The sequence below is a fragment of the Seriola aureovittata genome, chromosome 9, assembly GCF_021018895.1.
Source record: "Seriola aureovittata isolate HTS-2021-v1 ecotype China chromosome 9, ASM2101889v1, whole genome shotgun sequence".
Classification (NCBI taxonomy): Eukaryota; Metazoa; Chordata; class Actinopteri; order Carangiformes; family Carangidae; genus Seriola; species Seriola aureovittata.
Window position 1 is genome coordinate 16318283 of NC_079372.1, and position 18428 is coordinate 16336710.

The window sequence follows — 18428 nt, forward strand, 5'->3', positions numbered from 1 at the left end:
TTCTCTGGCGTTTCATATTGAGCCCACTTGCATCCTGTTTGATTATTCTGGAGTTATTTTTAGGACTTGATGGGAGACCATCTGTGGCAAAAGCCAGGTGACTGGACATGATCCAGAAAAACACACACCTGTGTATACAGGTTCCCCAATTCACAGTGCCTGTCACAACGAGCACTGTGAATTTTGTGTTTTGTCTTTTTGGACTGAACCTGATCCTGATCATTTTACCTGTATTTTGCCTGGACTTTGCTCCTCTTAGGATTATCCAGCATCTACTCTTGTCATTTGCTCAAGTAGAATCCATTAACCATGAGTTTGCTTTTCAACAATATTTCCTCAAGCAAATTGCCATTGATGAGTAAAAGGCGTATGACTGTGCAATTGGATTTTGGAAAAGGTATTTAAAAGGAGTCTGAGATCATGATGACAAACGTTCTCTGATGATGTTTGGCCTTAAACTCCAAGAGCTACATCTGGCGAAAATCAGATACTGCTTATCAGCTGGATAATAAGTACATGAAGAAAAACCTGCTCCAGAGTACATACAAACTCACACAAGTTCACATTTGAGTATAATAATGACCCAAGGCATACAGCCAAAACAACGCTGAAGAGACCATAGGATAAGTCTCTGAATGTCCTTGAATGGCGAAGAAGAAGAAACCTGACAGATTCTACATAGAAAGAATATTGTCTCTGTCATTTGGGCAAGACAACACAGAGTAAAAAAGAAGACAAAAGCAAACACTACAGAAAGACAATTTCAGAGTGCATGGTTCAAAAAAGAGAGACTGATAGTAGCCAAAGTAATTGTTCATTAATCACAATTTAGGTAGGTAAGAATTTGAAACAATCGTGACATTGACTTAAAGTCATAATGCCAGGCCCTAATGGAGAGACCTGAAGATGGCAATTCACAAACAGACTGGCTCTTCCAGGAAGAATGGGAGAACCTGCTGTTCCACAAGTCCACTTGCACTAAGTTTGTACAGAGTTGCACAAGTGGCATTGCTGCCAAAAGAGCTTCTACACGGTCCTGAATAAAGGTTCTACTTATGCAAATAATGATTTTTGATAAACTTAAAATATGTTGCTTTATCATTATGGGAGGAATTACCAGAGATACTGGGCTTCCAGACCAAAAACAGCATAGGCTTTTTTCTTCTTTTTTTTTTGCTGTGTTGGCTCAACACGGTGGTCTAATTGAAATGAATGAGGGAGCTGCTTTCTTTCACACAGCACTTAGGTCAGTCTCAACACACCCTAAATTTAGTTCAGTATCATAACAGAAAATAATTACATAAAATAATTTACAATTACAATGTTAAAATTTAGAATAACTTCATAACCTTGATTCCTATCAAGACTGTCATCATCATCATCATCATATGATTATAATTACTGTATTCATTATTACCACTAGAAGTTTTTCTAGAGGCTTGGTGGTTTCATGATGTCAGTTTTAACCTTTATAGCATCAAATCTGTGTCCAGTTAGAAAAAAACAACAACAATGTGAGTGTCTGTTCCTCCCTCCTCTCTGTCAGTGTCCTCATCCACTCCACAAGTTCCATCTATTCGTGATCCTCCTCAAGGCCTTCTGAACCTTTTTCATGCTTATCATATTTGACAAGGCGTTTTCAGGAGAGAGGAAGTCAGGCCAACTGCCAAAGGTCCCATATGACCAGGATAGGAAGAAATTACTGAAGAGCTGGGCACTGAGCATAGAAACCAACAGCACAGTCAGATCTTATAACACGGGCATTTAGTTGATGCCCTTTTAGTAGCAAGTAGGGAAAACTCACGGTTAACAGATTCTTCTTGAGCAAGAGGAGCAAAGTCCAGGCAAAATACAAGAAAAATTATCAGCATCACATCCAATCCAAAAAGACAGACTGCTCAAGCTCACAGTCAAATAGCAGAAATGCACACACTGTGAAAGGAAATATGAAATATACATATAACACTTGCTGAGCCCTGAAGAAGAGAGCACCCTTTTGAATCGTGATGCTTAAAATGTGCATGTTTCATATAGCTGGAATAATTCTTCCATTGCTCAGGAAGCTGTTTTACATTTAAGTCTCTAAATAAATGGGGCTGTGGTTCCTCTCTACTTATTTTTCTGATTCAATGCTAGGAGTAAGAAAACATGGCATATTAAATGACAAGTTGACAGGCAGCAGCTGTACGGACAAAAGAACCAAATTGTCACAGCTTTAAAACAAGTGTAGGGTCAAGTAGGAAGAGTTTGAGAGACAGTGGTGTGATAACACTTTCCCAACTCTTCTTCTGTATGACTCTGATGGAAAACTGGACTTCAGCCAGAAAGCAGCTTGAATTAGTCCCAAGGACGAGCAGCTTCACAGTGCAACAGTAACCTGCATGATAGGTCATCATCCATAAGTCATTAGGCTATTTCTCACTCTTGTTAACATCACATTCTTGGCTTGATCACTGCCACAGATTATTAAGAGTCATATTTCATTCCGCCTTCAACTCTCAACAATCGAGTGTTTTCACGGAAAACACTATTTCTTAACAAGCGTTGCACTCTGTGGATTTCTGTCATTTGTAACTGCAGTTGTCCATTTGGTGTTGCTGTATCATAATCAGCACAATGCACCAAGAAAGATGCTAACAAAACTGCCTAGGAGGAAGAGAAGAGCTTCAATTTTCTTCAAGAAATTTCCTCCAAATAAGAGTGCCTATTTTTTTCCCTACAGCAGAAATGCATCAGGCATGATATTATGTCGCTGTTTAAACAGGTGGATATTGTATTTTTGCATCCAAGCACGTCTGTTACATCCTATCAGTGTAATGTTTCAGCACTGCAGATATGGCAGTTGAATAAGCTATTACTTTATAAGGTGAGTTCACAGGGAAGAGAGTCATGAGGGCAGTTGACACAGCGCTGTCATCATTCATAGTCAGAATGGCCATCAAGAGCACCAGGAGAAATTCCAGTTTCTCTTTATCAGCCATCTCTGTGTGCCTGTCAGTCAGGGTGTGCATTAGAGCATGTAGTGTGCGTGTTCCAAGACCAGGCTCACTGGCCAATAATAACCATAATCGACCCAGACCTGACCCGAGCAGTTATCACCTGGAAAATATTCAACTGGTACAGATTAAAAAATTCTTGACACTAACAGTAAATTTGTAAATGTGACACAAAGGCAACAAAAGTTGTTGTACGGCTGAAAGAAAATATTATTTTCATTCTTAATTGTTCTATTGATTATTTTTTCAAATATTTTCATTCTTAATTGTTCTATTTATTATCTAATTTAATTATTGATTTAATTTAGTCTTTAAAATGTTATGAAATTGTGGCAAATGCACAAGGTGACACCTCCTAAATATTTCTTGATAATTATTGTCCTTTTTTTCCTCCTCAGGATCAAGGACTCCTATTACGTAGCTTGTAAAAAATGTTTGCTTGAGCCAACTGAAGGCATGGTACACATGTTCACACGATCAGGATGGCACCACCTCCGCCTCAAAACAAAACAAAAAAAAAAAGCACTGACTGCCACCCAAAGCATGATATCAATGTTGGCATTGAAGGGGGGCAAACCACAGAACTGGTTTGAAGTGTGATGGATGATTTCCAAGCAGCTGAAAGTAAGCTCGAAAAATTAGGAAATTTAATCATTAAACCGCACCTCAGAGGTGACACTTGATGATGTGTGTGCCAGTATCAGTGTGTACTCTTTCTTCTCTTTTTGGACCTTGGAGCGGGCTATATGAGAGTGTGTATCTACGTGTGTGTGTTGAGCCGGCGGTGAGGCCATGAATTAAAGAGGAGATTAATGAGTCAGGACAAGGAGGCTCAGACTCCAATCTGTTCCCTGCCCCACTCTGGGGGGTGTTTCTCTCCACAAAACCCCATTCTGTCAGCAAACGCACACACGTACACACATATGTATACACCGCTGACACACAGCGGGAAGGCCAAGGACTCAGGACTGTGTGTGTACGTCTGACAGAGGGAGCACATGTTTAGGAAAGTGTGAAGACAGAGTAGGAGAGCAATGCGAGGAAGCTGAAACAGAGAAGACAAGGATTCTCTCTGACTCGATGTCTTCAGCAGTATAACCCTCCACCCTGTAGGCCATCACCACACCCAGACACCTCACCATGACCCTGAGATTTGCCATCTGTCTGGAAGAGAGAGAAACAGACAGACTGGGACAGAATGAAAGACACACAGACAGGCAGGGAGTACGACAGAATAAAAAAGAAAAATGTGAGGAAATAAGAACAAAAGAGCAATGGCAAAACATTTTTCAGAGGAAAAAAAAAGCTGATGAAAAAGACTGGAAGGGGGAAACCCATGAGGAGAAAAGTATGCGTCTTTGTGGAGGCTTCCTTGAAACTGCACTTGCCTTCACTTACTGTATATTTTCACAAACTTTGATGACATGAAAAAAATTAATTCCCCAGAATCATTTGAGCAGGAGATGAGTATCTACCTACAGGACGTGCACCAGCCCTCTTTGTATTACCCCCTCTCTCTTATTGCAGAGCCACTGAAGATATCTTTTGTCTTTATTGTTTTACCCCCTTGGCCATTCAAACAAGCCCATGATGTATATAATGATGATAGCCTTGATGCTCTTTATCATCATTTAGTCTCTGTGCTGTTTGAGATTGGGTGCCACATTACCATGAAATACTCATCAAGCCTCTCAACCCATCCCTCAGCTCTCCCACTTTAATACATGCCATGAGACTCACTAATCCCATGATATGCCTCATAATCTGATCACAGATATGAGCATAGAGAGAAAAATAGAAAGGAAAGAGCAGGGAAGAGACGGATATAGAGAGAGAAGGATGGGGAGGAATGAAACACAATCAGAGAGGAGAGGGATGCAGACAGATGCTTTGGCTTTGCGCTCGGCTGCATGAAGACAGAAGGTGGAGAAAATAAAAAAGAATCTGTCACAGGAGGAGGCGTAAGGATGTGGGCTGGAGTAGAGAGGTAAAAAAAATGAGGGGACAAGCAGACAGAAAGAGAGGGAAGAATGAAGAGGAAGATGGAAGGGGGGGGGCTTGCTCGTGACCTGATTTCACCACTAAGCCTTGGAGAAGTGGAGCAGCACACACGCAACCAAACATAGCGTCTTCACTCTGCTCCACAAACATACAGCTGTTCTGTTCATGCAGCATGTAAGCTGCACATATAGAAATGTACACCACACCATACATGCAGAGTAACCTATTGGCCTGCATACTGCATCCTCAACTAGCTGAGTCACCAGCCTTGTCTTCCTCTCTGTCCGCCCTCTCGCCATCTGCATCTGACTCTCTACCCTCGTCTTCTTCAGTCTCGGCTTCTCTGCTTTGCCAGATACTTCCAGGGGGGGTGGCACATAATGGTGCGCTACAGCGGAAGTCTGATGTCTACCAGTCTGGCAAAGGCGCTCTAATAGCTCCACGCTCTGTGGTGTCCTGGCAGTATAGACACACACACCCATCTATTACACAGCTGGATATCCGTGCTGTATACATAAACAGCGTCTGGGTATGGAACATATATGGATGTCTCGCTACTGTGGCACCGGAGTGTGTGTGTGTTTCTAAATGAGAGGTTCAGATGCAGTCCGACTGCTACAAATGTGGTCATTAGAGTCTGTATTGATGTCTTGCTGCTGCGTGTTTCCCTCTGTGTTTGTGTGTGTGTGTGTGTGTGTGTGTGTGTGTGTGTGTGTGTGTGTGTGTGTGTGTAATGCTCCAGATCTTAAGGACAGGTCTTGCCTTTCACATGATCAACTGATGACAGAAGACTGACAAAGGAGAGTTGTTGTCTGAAGGCGCATAAGGTGAGGAGTTATCAATTTACTGAGTGTAAGATTGGTCTCAAGCACTTTCTCTTTCCCAAATCACATGATGGGAGGTAAACAGTGCCATGCCAGGATTAATTACCATTGCTTATTTCATGTGCTAAAAAGAAATATGCATCAACATGTGTTCAGATAATTAACTCGAATCTCTCTACATCTGCAGTTTGGTTGTGTTCTCATGCCCACTGCACCGGGCATGTAGCCGCCGTCTGTCACCACACAAGAATGGTTTGAGTCTTTCTCCTTAAAGGCAAACAAAAGTCTGTGTATAAACAAGTAGGACACACGTGTACTCATACTCACGTAAACACAACCAACACATCCCTGATGTTCTTATCACGGAGCTGGAGGCAACTGAATCATACAATCTGTTCGCTGCCATTTTCAAACTGTGACTCTGACACACACCACTGAATACTGACACACACACACATTCATACACAAATCTGATGTCACAGGTCCTGAAAAACTAGTGCGAGAGCTTAAACGCATGCAAACAAAAATGGAGAAACGTCCATGGTTGAGCAGCTACATTCATATGAACATTCAGAGATCAATCTGCATAGAGCCGCCCACCGCACAGAGGCGTGCATGGACAGCGCTCGAACAAAAGTGCCCGCCATTGATCCAATGCAAAGAGGGTGTGTGGGAGCATTGTCTATGTTTGGCTTTCATGTGAGTCACAAGTTAAAGATTGAGACAATGACAAAGTCGCTTCTGGATCAGTGCGTCCTTTTCAGCGATGGCTTCGACACACCTGTAGGCACAACTAAAAAGCCAGTAAAGCAAATTCCTGTGTGTGTGTGTGTGTGTGTGTGTGTGTGTGTGTGTGTGTGTAAGTGGCCACAGGTCCTTTGTTTGAGATAGTCACATGACCAGTCCGACTTGCCGCCGTCCCCTCCCCTCAGCAGCATACCACCATACAATAAAACCCTCAAATGTATGAGACAACAACACCCCACACCGTGTGTGTTTACAAACAAACACACAATCATGTTCATGGAAACTTTGCTTGATGAGCAAAAACACTGTCCTTAAAACAAAAACTCAGACAGCTACAAAAAAAAAAAACACGTCTCTCCTAATTAGCCACACGTGAGCCATTAGCGATAAAGGAAGGAGGAGGAGGACGGAATGGTGAGAGAGGAGAGGGGAGTAAAAGAGGGATGAAGGCAAAGATGAAGCGATGGCGGCAGCTGCACGGGTGGGTGTGGGGGGGTAGTGAGCAGGGATCAAGTCAGAGGGAATCGATAGCGTTGACGACTGCGTTATGAGATATGTGTGTGTGTTTTTGATAAACAAAACTGACAAACATGGGAAAAAGGACTGGAACATTGATACACAAGGTTAACGGCAAGGTTGACGACGTATGTAGCATGTCTGACCTGTAATACGTTTAGCCACCTTAATCTGCAGCGTAGACTAGAGATAGATGGATGTAAGGATGGAGGGAAAGGGATGAAAATGAGGAAGGAGAGCAGAGGAAGGACAGGCAAGGTGGGAAATAAAAAGGATGATAAATGATAAATAAAGCAAGGGGAAGGAGGAGGAAGGGAGGTACAGATAGAAAGATAAGGGACAAAAATCGATTGACAGCAAAGGGACGCGGGCACATAGAGGAGATAGAAGGACACGGAGAGAAGCAGAGGGAGAAACACATAGAAGATGAAGGGGGGGTTGTGAGAAGAAGAGAGAGAGAGAGAGAGAGAGAGAGAGAGAGAGAGATGGAGGCGGGCTTGATTGGTCCCAAGGGTGAGATTTCCCTCTCTTCTTCGATAGGGCAGTCTGACAGACGACTCTGTGGATCTAACTGCCTATCCTATGTGCATGTTAATTACAGAGAGAGAGAGTGGAAGAGGGAGAGGGGGAGAGAGAGAAAGTGAAAGTGGGAGAGGGAGAGGGAGAGAGAGAGAAAGAGTAAATAAGTCTGCCAAGGAAAATGGCACAAAGGAAGCTCAGGTGTTTCCCTCGCCAAAACAAGTCAATGGACTTACCCTCCATAGGCCTTTAATTACAGCCACAGTGTCTAACGCACTTTACAATACAGCCAGCCTGCATGTGTTCATAATCACACATATACAGCAGATAAATATACTGTTAATGTTACAATAGTCTATATTTTTGTTTATTCTTAACTACTCCCATGAGAAATGCCAAACAGAATAAATCAACTGAATAAGGCTCAGTAATTTCCTAAAACAGCTGGGCACTGTAATTTGTAGTAAACATCAGTGATGCTCCAGTGACAATATTCAGCAGCAGAATGGTTATAGCATTGAGTCAATAAAAACAGTTTGTTGTGTTCATGGTATAGAAGGAACATGTTAGCCAGTGCAGCAGTGTGGTTCACTGATGTGTTTTTAATGATTTTGGGCAACAATGGATCTCAATGCTACAGACGAGTAAGATATAGTACTTGTTAGTAGGATCAGATCAACCATTTGTGTTGGTCTTTTCATGGTATTTATAGACAATAAGAAAAATATAGAATACAGCATAAAAAATCAGCCAAGAAAAACTAATACAGACAGAATTTCACTACTCAAAGACATTTTTTCTGTTTCATTTTCTCTTTCGTGACCTTCGCGAGACCATCAACACCACAAAGCAGAACAACTGGGCTAATGGTCTCTTATTTCCTTATTTCCCCCTGTTTCTGTACTGTACTGGACCCCCCCCCCCCCCAATTCACATGCAGCTCCAGCCAAGCTTCCCCAGACCGTGGCAGCATGGTTCTTCTAAATGAGTTTAGCCTTTATTAGTCTGTCAGAGGGGAAAAAAACATTGTTTCCCCCAGTAGCAGGTCGAGATATTATTCATCTATAATTGGTAATAACCCCGTACCCCCACCCCGAGGCGGCTCAATCTCCACTGAGTAATCACTGCCATCGCCTGCTCTGCTGGAAACATCATTATTAGGTCGATGGCAGTGTCTCTACCTCTGCTGTCTGCCAAGGAGGTTTATTATCTGACAATATATGGCTTCACTCCTGCGCTTCCTTTAAAAACACAGGCTGTGGAGGGAGAATCTGGCTGAGGATATTTACCTCATGTCCCAAGCTACTATCAAATATCTCAGCATCCTGGACAGTGGAGGCTCCGAAATAAGCTCCAGCGGGATCGTTTAGGCTGAGGCTTTATCAGCAAGATTTGTTCTGCTGCGCAAAACACCTTTCACTTCTCAATATCCAACTGTCACCTCGACTATTTCACCAGCTCCAAAGCCTGTCTCACTGGGTGTCTTTATGTGTAGCGGTGTTTACATGGCCATAGTGCTCTGTGAGTGGTTAAAGAGAACAATAGCTTTTCAGTAGCATGGTTTCCTCTTGTAACTTGCGTTTACATTTGATTTTTTAATAACCATGTTTTTTTTTTTTTACTCATGAGGATGAGAACCAGCCAGGGACATTTCTTATATTAGATTTAAAAAATGACCTTTTGTACAGAGTATTTTGAAATATGAGACTGTGTGATAAATTAAAATCTATTTTTCTTGGTAATAATGTATTGAAATCAATACTGACCAATATTTTAAAAAATGGCTAAAATAATGAGGCATGCAAGTAATTATTTTCAGGATTGATCACTCAATTCATAAAATTGTAATTCATAAAATGACAGAGTCCAATGTGACATATTAAAATGGCTTGTTTTATCCAAACAAACAGCCCAAATCATATATGATAAGAAAACATGCAGTGTTTGCATTTTGGGTTTGGATTATCAAAAAAAGTTGCCAGTTAATATCTTGTCAATATAATCATCAATTAGTCAACTGATTGGCTCAGCTCTGTACCAAATGGTGCATTCACATGCAGCATAACTGGAGAAATGACTGCTTCCCTAATAAGCGGTGAGCTTGTGAAAGTAATACTGTGTGGAGTCTATTCTTAAGCATGACATTATGCAGATCAGAAAAACACTGTAAATTCCAACCTATGGGAAACACCCACAAGTTCAACTAAAGATGCAAATCACTTCAGAGAATAGCTTCAAAACATAATTTTACATCATCCAGTTACATCATATTTTTTCTTGTTACACTATCACCTACAAACAAAACTTTCCTTTCCTCTCTAGTTTATCACAAACCTGCAAAATAGCAAATAATAAAAAGTTTGGAAGAAACAATAAGATCATGAGACAGAATGATAGCTGAGAGAAAAAGGTGAGAAAGTGACCTTGCTGCCGCTAAGAGCAGACTAGTATTTCATCAGCTAACACTAAGGGAACACCTGCCTCACAGCTATACTCAGGTTCCAACATCTGCCAACGGTTCTGTGCTTCATCCCTGTGAGGAGGCGTCAGGGGAGGGAAGGAAGGAAGAAAGGGAAAGAAAAGATAGAAAGAAAGAAAAACAACAAAGTCTCTTGTGGTTTTACTGAAAGACTCTGGTACATTCTAGGGAACGTCTAGATTGGCTTTGAACAGAAAAACCACAAAAAAGGATCAACTGAAGCTATTGTGACAAAGGGTAAGCGCAACTGATAGAAATGATTCGACTCCACCGGTAATCCACCTACTGAACGATATATTCTGTAGTTTGCACTGCAGCTCGCTGGGACTACCCCTGTGGCAAGTGTGTCAGCTTCTGAATAACTAACATGGGGCACATATCAAGCCAGTGCTCTCCCTCCAGCAGCAGGTGACTGACACAACAACAGAATAAAAGGGAAAAACACAAATCTGTATAGGGAATGAAGGGGCATGATGTACTCAAGAAAATGTTAATCATCGGAGGAGATGTGAAACCATAACAAAGGATGCTGGTACAAGCTGATCCATTGAACTTTCTGATGAAGTCACTCACTTCTCCAAGTCTAGGGTTACACTGACATGCAAGCCACTAACCACAAGCAGCTTCATCGTGTTGTTAGCTGATGTTGTTAACCCAACTTGTTGCTAAGTAAACTGTCTTGTATGAGTGTGTAAATGTGTTTGTGTGTTTGAGGGAGTGTGTGCGGGTGCCTCGATCATTCTTACTATATGACATCAACTACACACGCAAGTTGTGTTGTCTGCACTGTGAAGACAAAAGGGCTGTCAACGATTATTCTAATTTCGATTGTTTAAATTGAAAAATATTCGGTTGTAAAAAAAAAAAAAAAAAAGGAGCATTCCTGCGGCTGTCTGTTTCAGCCTGGGCTGAATGCAATAGATGACAGACTGGACTGGAGCCACACAACATTGCTTTCATTGATTGGAAATGTGCGAATAACTTAACAACAACCGTGGGGTAACGATGGCAGGGAGATCACAACCCAACTCGACTGCAGAGAGAGTGAGTCGCACTCCAGGCACCCTTTTGAAAATATTCAGATTTTGGACAGTAGTTGGCAAAATTATGAAACCACGAGATGAAGTTGTATGAAAGCTCTGTAACAGTTAGCCTGTCATTCCAGCACTAGCAACCTGAGGGCACATCTTGAAAATATGCACTCAAATGAGCATGACCTGATGTCCGGAACAGCGAACAAACAGTCATGTCTTGACTCATATTTTACACTGCCCGCCACAAGCTCACTCTCTGCAGCACAAGAGGCTTACATGAAGAAACTTGTCAGGAGTTGGAACCAAGGTATGGTATCCGTATCCTTGGAACAATCACCATGGGAATCATAGACATCTAAAACAGCACCTCAGACAAAATAAAGGAATTACTCAAAGACAAAGTTGTGGCTCTTACCACAGATGGGTGGACCTCCCTTGCAACAGCATCCTATATCACAGTAACAACCCACTTCATTTCAGATGATTCGGAAAAGTACTCAAAACAAAAGAGCTTAGGGAAAGCCACACTGCAGAGAATGTAGAGTAATGCATTCAAGACATCTTGGACATCTAAGACCTGTGCCATCTGTGCCATTACAATGGACGATGTTACCAAATTACATCAATGCAGTAGGGAGACACCTTGAAACAGTGAATATACATGTATACCATGCCATGGTCTGCCCAGTTGGATTTTCTTCTAAGTATGCTGTTCAGCCAATGGTATGTCAATTTCCACAGGATCAACCTTTGACCTTGCTTTATACAGCACTGCAGTGAATATAAGCAGCCCCTCCCCTCGCTCCCACTCTCCTTCATACCATCAAATGGCAGGCACAAAGGAAAAGAGCTGACCTTAACTGTCCTGGAGGAGTTCACTAGCGCACACGCGCGCGCACACATATACACACACACACGCACGCGCGCACACGCACACACACACACACACACACACACACACACACACACACACACACACACACACACACACACGCACACACACACACACAGGGATTGTCAGTACCAGGACGGCCCACTTTCAAACTGACCCCAGGAAAAAAAAAAAACACAGAGCTTTCATCTGCATGCAGCTGTCTTGGTGAAGAACATAACAGAAGAGCGGTCAGGGCAGAGGAGGAAAAAAATTGGACTGATAGTGGAATGAAGAAGAAAAAAAAAAAGCACAGAGCCAATCAACTGACCGGAGCAAAACAAAGGGCTATCTGTAAAAGCCCTGGACTTCATCCCACCCTGTGATGAGAGAACTTCGATCCCCAGGCAGGCTGCAAAGAGCTACAAAAGCCCTGATGTAGCCTGTTAAGCTCCCACTTCGATTCAGCTCATTGAGCTCCATGCTGCTGATCAATTAGAGAACAGCTGAACCAGCTGCTGACCACACAAACATACATGATGTTTTTACTGTTTAAAGCACAGATGGTTTTTCAAACGTGTGGTGCCTTTTTTCTGCTCTATTATATCTAATCTGAAGCTTTTTCTCCTCCACTGGTTGCAGATCCAGCCCCACCCCTGTGCCATGTCACAATCTCAAGGAGGCTGATACAAATTAAATGCAGTCATACTACCTTATCTGGGCCCGCCTGCATAAGCCCAGTCACAAAAAGCATGATAAAATAAGAACTATACTCTGGATTTTCATACCCTCCATATCCTTCCATACAGTGTGACTTGAGGTCAGTTCATGTGGATAATCAAGCGTCACTGTTCAGACAGAAACATGGCTGACCAACTGGCACATGATGCATACAAGACATCGACAGACTTGAACAAATCTGGTCGTAACTGTGATGAAATGGCACATACAACCAAATGATTGGTGATACAATCATATCAACAAAAGCCATTAGCATCCATACAGGTTTCTAGAACCAGTTAAACATAAAGACAGGATATATCCTGTCTCCCTGACCTCAGCTTGCATTACCCATATAACTGAACCCAGTAATGTTGAAGGGTCCTGGTGTCAAAGAAGCAATACAAACAGATAGCATCATACTACAGGCACTCAAACACACTTCTGTGTGTGTGTGTGTGTGTGTGTGTGTGTGTGTGTGTTTGTGAGACTCACCCATCCTCCTTGACTCTGGATCCATGGCTGAATGCGGTTGTCCAGGTAGACGGTCATCCACTCTACGATCCTGCCCACCAGAGGACTCATCTCCTTCTCCACACACTCGACACACAGCGCCCCGCCGAACACAAAAAGCCCTATGATGCGGCCCCAGTTGAAGCCGTCCCGGAACACCTCATCCATCACGTTCGCAAAGCTTTGGTAAGCTGTGGCCGGCGTGATATGCAGCTGGTTGTGCAGATCGCTGAAGGCGCGGGAGTATCGCAACTCAAACTCGTTGGCGGAATCCCGGAGGGCCTCTTTCACTGCGTCCAGGCTCGTTGTTGACGGCAGCCGTTGCTGCCGCTGCGGGGACTCTGGACGGGTCCCAGGACTCGTGCCATTAAAAGTTCCATTGGCGTGCGTCGCTATCCGCTGTTCCTCAACCAACCCTGCCTCCCCGCCATCAGTCCTGTTGGGAGACTCATTGAGTTCCATGTGGGTGAGAGGATAGTTTCTCTGGGAGAGCTTATACTTTATGTAGAAAACGACCAGTTCTCTGTTTTGAGACATTTTGTGTTAAATATTCTTTTTCTCTTTGCTCCAGTCCGTCTCTGCTCCTCTCGCGGTCGAGCCTTGCTGTGTTAGAGTGAACACACACTGTGCCAGGCTTTCTCCCTGCGTTTCCTCTGTTCAGACCACCATAGTCTGCTGATATTCAGAGGACACTTGGGGGGGTGAAAACCAACCTACACAAGGCTGACAAATCAGCTCAGGCCCTGTAAAGAGACAACAATGAAAGGTCAAAGTCTGGATAGCCTATACGCATGCTGTGATTATATCTGTGTGAGGAAGGGGGGGGTTCAGGGATGGCTGTAGACTCTCAAATTAAATTTGGACAGGTAGGGTCAAAGTGCACTTCTCTAATTGGGCTGTTACATATGGAGCAGATGGCATTGATATTAATGAGACGATCGTAGAGTGGATTTATGTGTGTGTGTGTGTATGTGCTCATGTGTGTGTTTGTATGTTAGAGAGAGAGAGAGGACGAGAGACAAACTGAGGGGTGGTGAGAGGAAGGTGAGGTTTAGGTGAGGAGAGATCAGAAGGACAGTCTTGCTTGCTTGTCCATGTAGACAGTCACCCCCTCCTATTCAGTGACCTCTGACCTCCAGTGCCAGCTTTTAGGCACTTTGTTTATATCAGCTCCACGCTATCTTTGTTACTGTCACACACAGACACTGATCTGATATAATCACATCGAAGCATGCTCATGTAGAATGAGCTGTTTCGATGAGCAAATAAAGAAGCCCTCTAAATTTAAACTGGTTTGCTCACAATGTAGTTCTTGTGTACATAATGCAGTAAACTCTTAATGAACTCAAAGTCAGAAACTCTATTAACAAGCATATTTTGCTTACTATTTATTTTTTACTATTCTTACTATCTTGAGTAATTCTGCTTGAGTAATTCTGTGGTTTAGCCTTGATCTATGAAACTTGCGAATGGCAGTTATATTAAGATTGCCACATAGGGATTAACCTTTGATTGCACTCTGCCATGAAAAGGTCAAATGCATGTTGTTTATAATATTAATAATTTATAAATAAGAATTGTGAGTTTACCACTGTTCAAAAATAAAAGCATAACACAGTTTCTAGAAGCAAAAAACAGAAGAGTTATGATTGTTAATATGTTGAAAAGTTGCCCTGAAAACAGAAAGAGATTGATTGGTTAATTAATAGTTATATGCAATTTCTATCCATCAAGGTCTGCTTACACCTTCTAAAATATTGTAGTGTTGAACCCAATGATATTATGATTAATGAATTGGTGGTGTATTAGTGTTACCTTTGGTAAGAAGAAAGAAGGGAAACAGCTGCAGCTGAAATGATGAATCAATTCAAATCAAATGAACAATTAAACAATTAATGATTTAAGTCACTTTTGATCAAAAATCCCAAACATTAACAAGTTCATTCTGATCCTTTGTGAGCATTTGCTGCCTGACTCCATCTTAGGTGATAATAAATGTATGTTTGAACAGTTGATTGGGCAAACCAGGGCATAAGATGACATCACTTTGGGCTTTAGAAAATTGTGGTTAGAAATTTTCCCTTTTCAGTTTTCTGACATTTTACAGATCAAGTCATTAATTGATTAGTGAGAAAAAAATCCCAAGATTAATTGCTATAAAATAATCATAACTTGCTGCCTGAGAAACAACCATTTTTTTCTATAAAAACACATTTTCACAACTTAGGCACCAACTTTACATCATTACTAAGACTTATAGTAAACATTTACTTCATCAAAGATGTATGTCCATATCCCGTGGCCAGTACATTGAATTTCCGGGGGCCTACATCCCTGAAACAAAGGACGATGCGAGAAGGCGGTTGTCTGACAAAGCCATTCCCTCATCCTCTGCCGCCTGTCCCTATTCCTAACTGCTGCATGGAAGCTCACAAAAAGATGTGGGAGGAACATGACCTGCTGATGATCCCAAACAGCCTGCTGGTAATCTTGTAGGAACCTGACCTTTCCTATAACAATATTGGCATTTGGGCTGATAATGTTGGACCTAATAATTAGTATGTGAGGCAGAGTGAAGGGAGCTCCATGCAAATAGTGCTGATGACATTACATAATACTACTACTCTCCCTAACAGTACAATAGAAGCGTGATACTAGGCCAAGCAAGGGAACTACTTATCAAGCCCAAAAACTTCAGCGTCTTACATACCTACGTTCAGAGTATTTCAAGTGAAAAAATCAGAAACGGCCTCTTATGGCAGATAAAGACACGCAAGGCAGCAGTGTTTACAATGGCCACATGGCCAACCTCCCAAGCTCCCAGCACGTGGCTCGGGTTTTAATAGCCCAGCACTGATGTAAACACCACAAAGCTCCTACAGGAATACCAGCGAGTCCCAACGAAATGTAGCACCTGAACGCAACATTTGTAATAACAATCGCTCAAATATTAACTCAAATAAAGGCCGAGGCCGTGTTTATTATGGTGGAATCTGGACTGGAGCTTACAGATAGCGACACTGTAGGCTACCACATCTGACTGTACTGCCTCTGTACGTGTTAGCTGTGTCAGCCCCGTGTGCGTATCGATCTAAACCTCCACATTAAACATCAATCCACATTTCCATCTTAATCAATTATGAAGTCTGTAAAAGATATGAAGAGTAACATGAGCGTCCTACCAGCTGTACTGAGTAAAAATCACATGGGAGTTATCCTCGGTTCGTTCACCGTCTCCCTCTGGCAAAATGTCCCGAAATCTGTCAGTCTGTCAGTCAGTCTGTCGCTGTGTCTGTACAAAAGCTGTCAAAATCCAAGAATGTAAGAGCCACTTTGTTTGAAGGAGTGTTTGTACATATCGTCTCCCTTCCCCTCCACTCCACTCTTTGCATGCCCAGCCCTCCTATTACGTAACAGGATGCCTTCAGAGATGTCTGAATATCTGGATCACGATCATCGTATTGGCTTTAAAATCCAGTAGAAAAACTCCATCTGGTAACATTACCCATGAAAAAATGATGGCGTTTTCTATCCTACATTACTTATACATTATAACTGTAATCAAAAAGTGTTAATAACAGTTATACAAACCGATTTAAATAATATTTATTTTTTCGATTATATATACACATATAAATAAAACTAGCGCCGGGCGTCAATCACTCTTTTGTTCACATTTTATCTGTCACATATATGTTGTTTAGTGTATTAACCGAAATATAGATGACACGATTGTCGCATTTTTCTTTTCCAGCCCGTCACTGCTGTCCAACTGTGAACTATGTGTGCTGTTATTGCTTTATTCAACCCACACGTTTTCTATTTCCAATCAAAAGCACATTTCTCAAATTGAATATACTTACGGATGAACGGGCTTAGCGTGAGCCCCTGAAGGCAGCAAAGCCATCCCATTCTCCTGTCATAAACACTGGGCTAAGACCTTTAATCATATCGCATAAAAATTGCGGTTTGCAACACCACCCTCTGTTGCAGCTTTAAACACACTTCACCACACTCGGAATCAGCATTGATAAAAAAAAAAAAAAAATCTTTAAGCAAAGCATTACAGACACACAGCTCCATTTGTACTAACGTTACTGTATGTTGCTGCTGAAGATGGCTGTCATTATCATATTAACCTCCTGAATCTTGGTGTAATCGCACATTCGTAGACTGGAACACCTAAAAATGTTTATTTGCAGTGGCAAAATCATTTAGTGCAGTCTACAAGTACTCTTTGCGTCCAGCAGAATGACATTTGACGGAATGAAGCTAGCAGGAAACAAATTTGTGGTTACGCATTCTTCCAAATCTGTCGACCGCCTTCCTTTAGCTGGATTCTGAGAGGAAAATCCACCCTCTCTACCATGACTTCTCTCACAATCCCGCAAATGATATACACACAGGCATCGGAAATACATTCGTAGACTGACCAGAAGCTCTTACTTGTATGGTGGTCTCCATAAAATCATGCCTGCTGGCTCGGAATCCAGACCCCGGCAGGAACAATCCTATCCGTCATTGCTAGCCTGGCTAGCTACTGGCAACCACAGATCCGCCCACAGCCACGCTCCCTACGTAACTTCACCTAGTCAATCAGAGAAGCCAGAGAGATGGCAGTTTAATCCAACGAGAAGACTCTGCAACAAATACACTCTGGAGAAAAACGCTGTCTTCCTACCAGAGAGTGCGAGTCGCTCCCTGACTTGACCTGAGAACTAGCCGGTGTTAGCAGGAAAGGGGGTCCCCGCTACCGTTAGCGCTAACTAGCTAAAAGTGAGCTAGTTTATGTTGTTGGAGCCTCGCGTATGACCCCGACGTTAATTATTTAACTTGTTAGCTGAGTCCAACACATTCCTGCTCGTTTGTCCGTCTACTCACTGCTTTGTGGATTAATAACATGGCATTTCTTAACAGGGGTCCATGTAGCAGCTGTTAGGTATCATTCCACTTTAGTTAGCCAAACAAAGGATGTGCGAGGTCTCCATGGTAACCTTTGTTACCCCAAAATCTAGCGCTCGTCAGGACGGCTACCAGTTTGAACACAGTGCCACTCTCTGGGCATCTTTATGTAGACACGCTGGAAATCCATCCTCCACATTTCCATCTCTGAAACTAAATGGCTTATTTTAAACACAGATATGAGAGTCAGTGAGGTAGACCTATGGTTAAAGAGACTGTAACCCAGATTGAAACCTGGCATCAGCA

At 42.4% G+C, this 18428-nt stretch overlaps 1 protein-coding gene across 3 annotated transcripts in view; it reads right to left on the minus strand.

Moving 5' to 3' along the window:
• bcl2l1 (BCL2 like 1) overlaps positions 1-18190 on the minus strand; it is a 31099-nt gene extending 12909 nt beyond the window's left edge. The window contains exons 1-3 of one of the 3 annotated variants that reach the window (XM_056384441.1): positions 17902-18190; positions 17667-17808; positions 13203-13963 (exon numbers count right to left, since the gene is read on the minus strand). In XM_056384441.1, coding sequence (XP_056240416.1) covers positions 13203-13757 — 555 coding nt within the window. In that variant the 5' untranslated portion in view covers positions 13758-13963; positions 17667-17808; positions 17902-18190. The other 2 variants (XM_056384444.1, XM_056384443.1) reach the window with 2 other exon arrangements.
• Between the last annotated feature and the right edge of the window lie 238 nt (positions 18191-18428).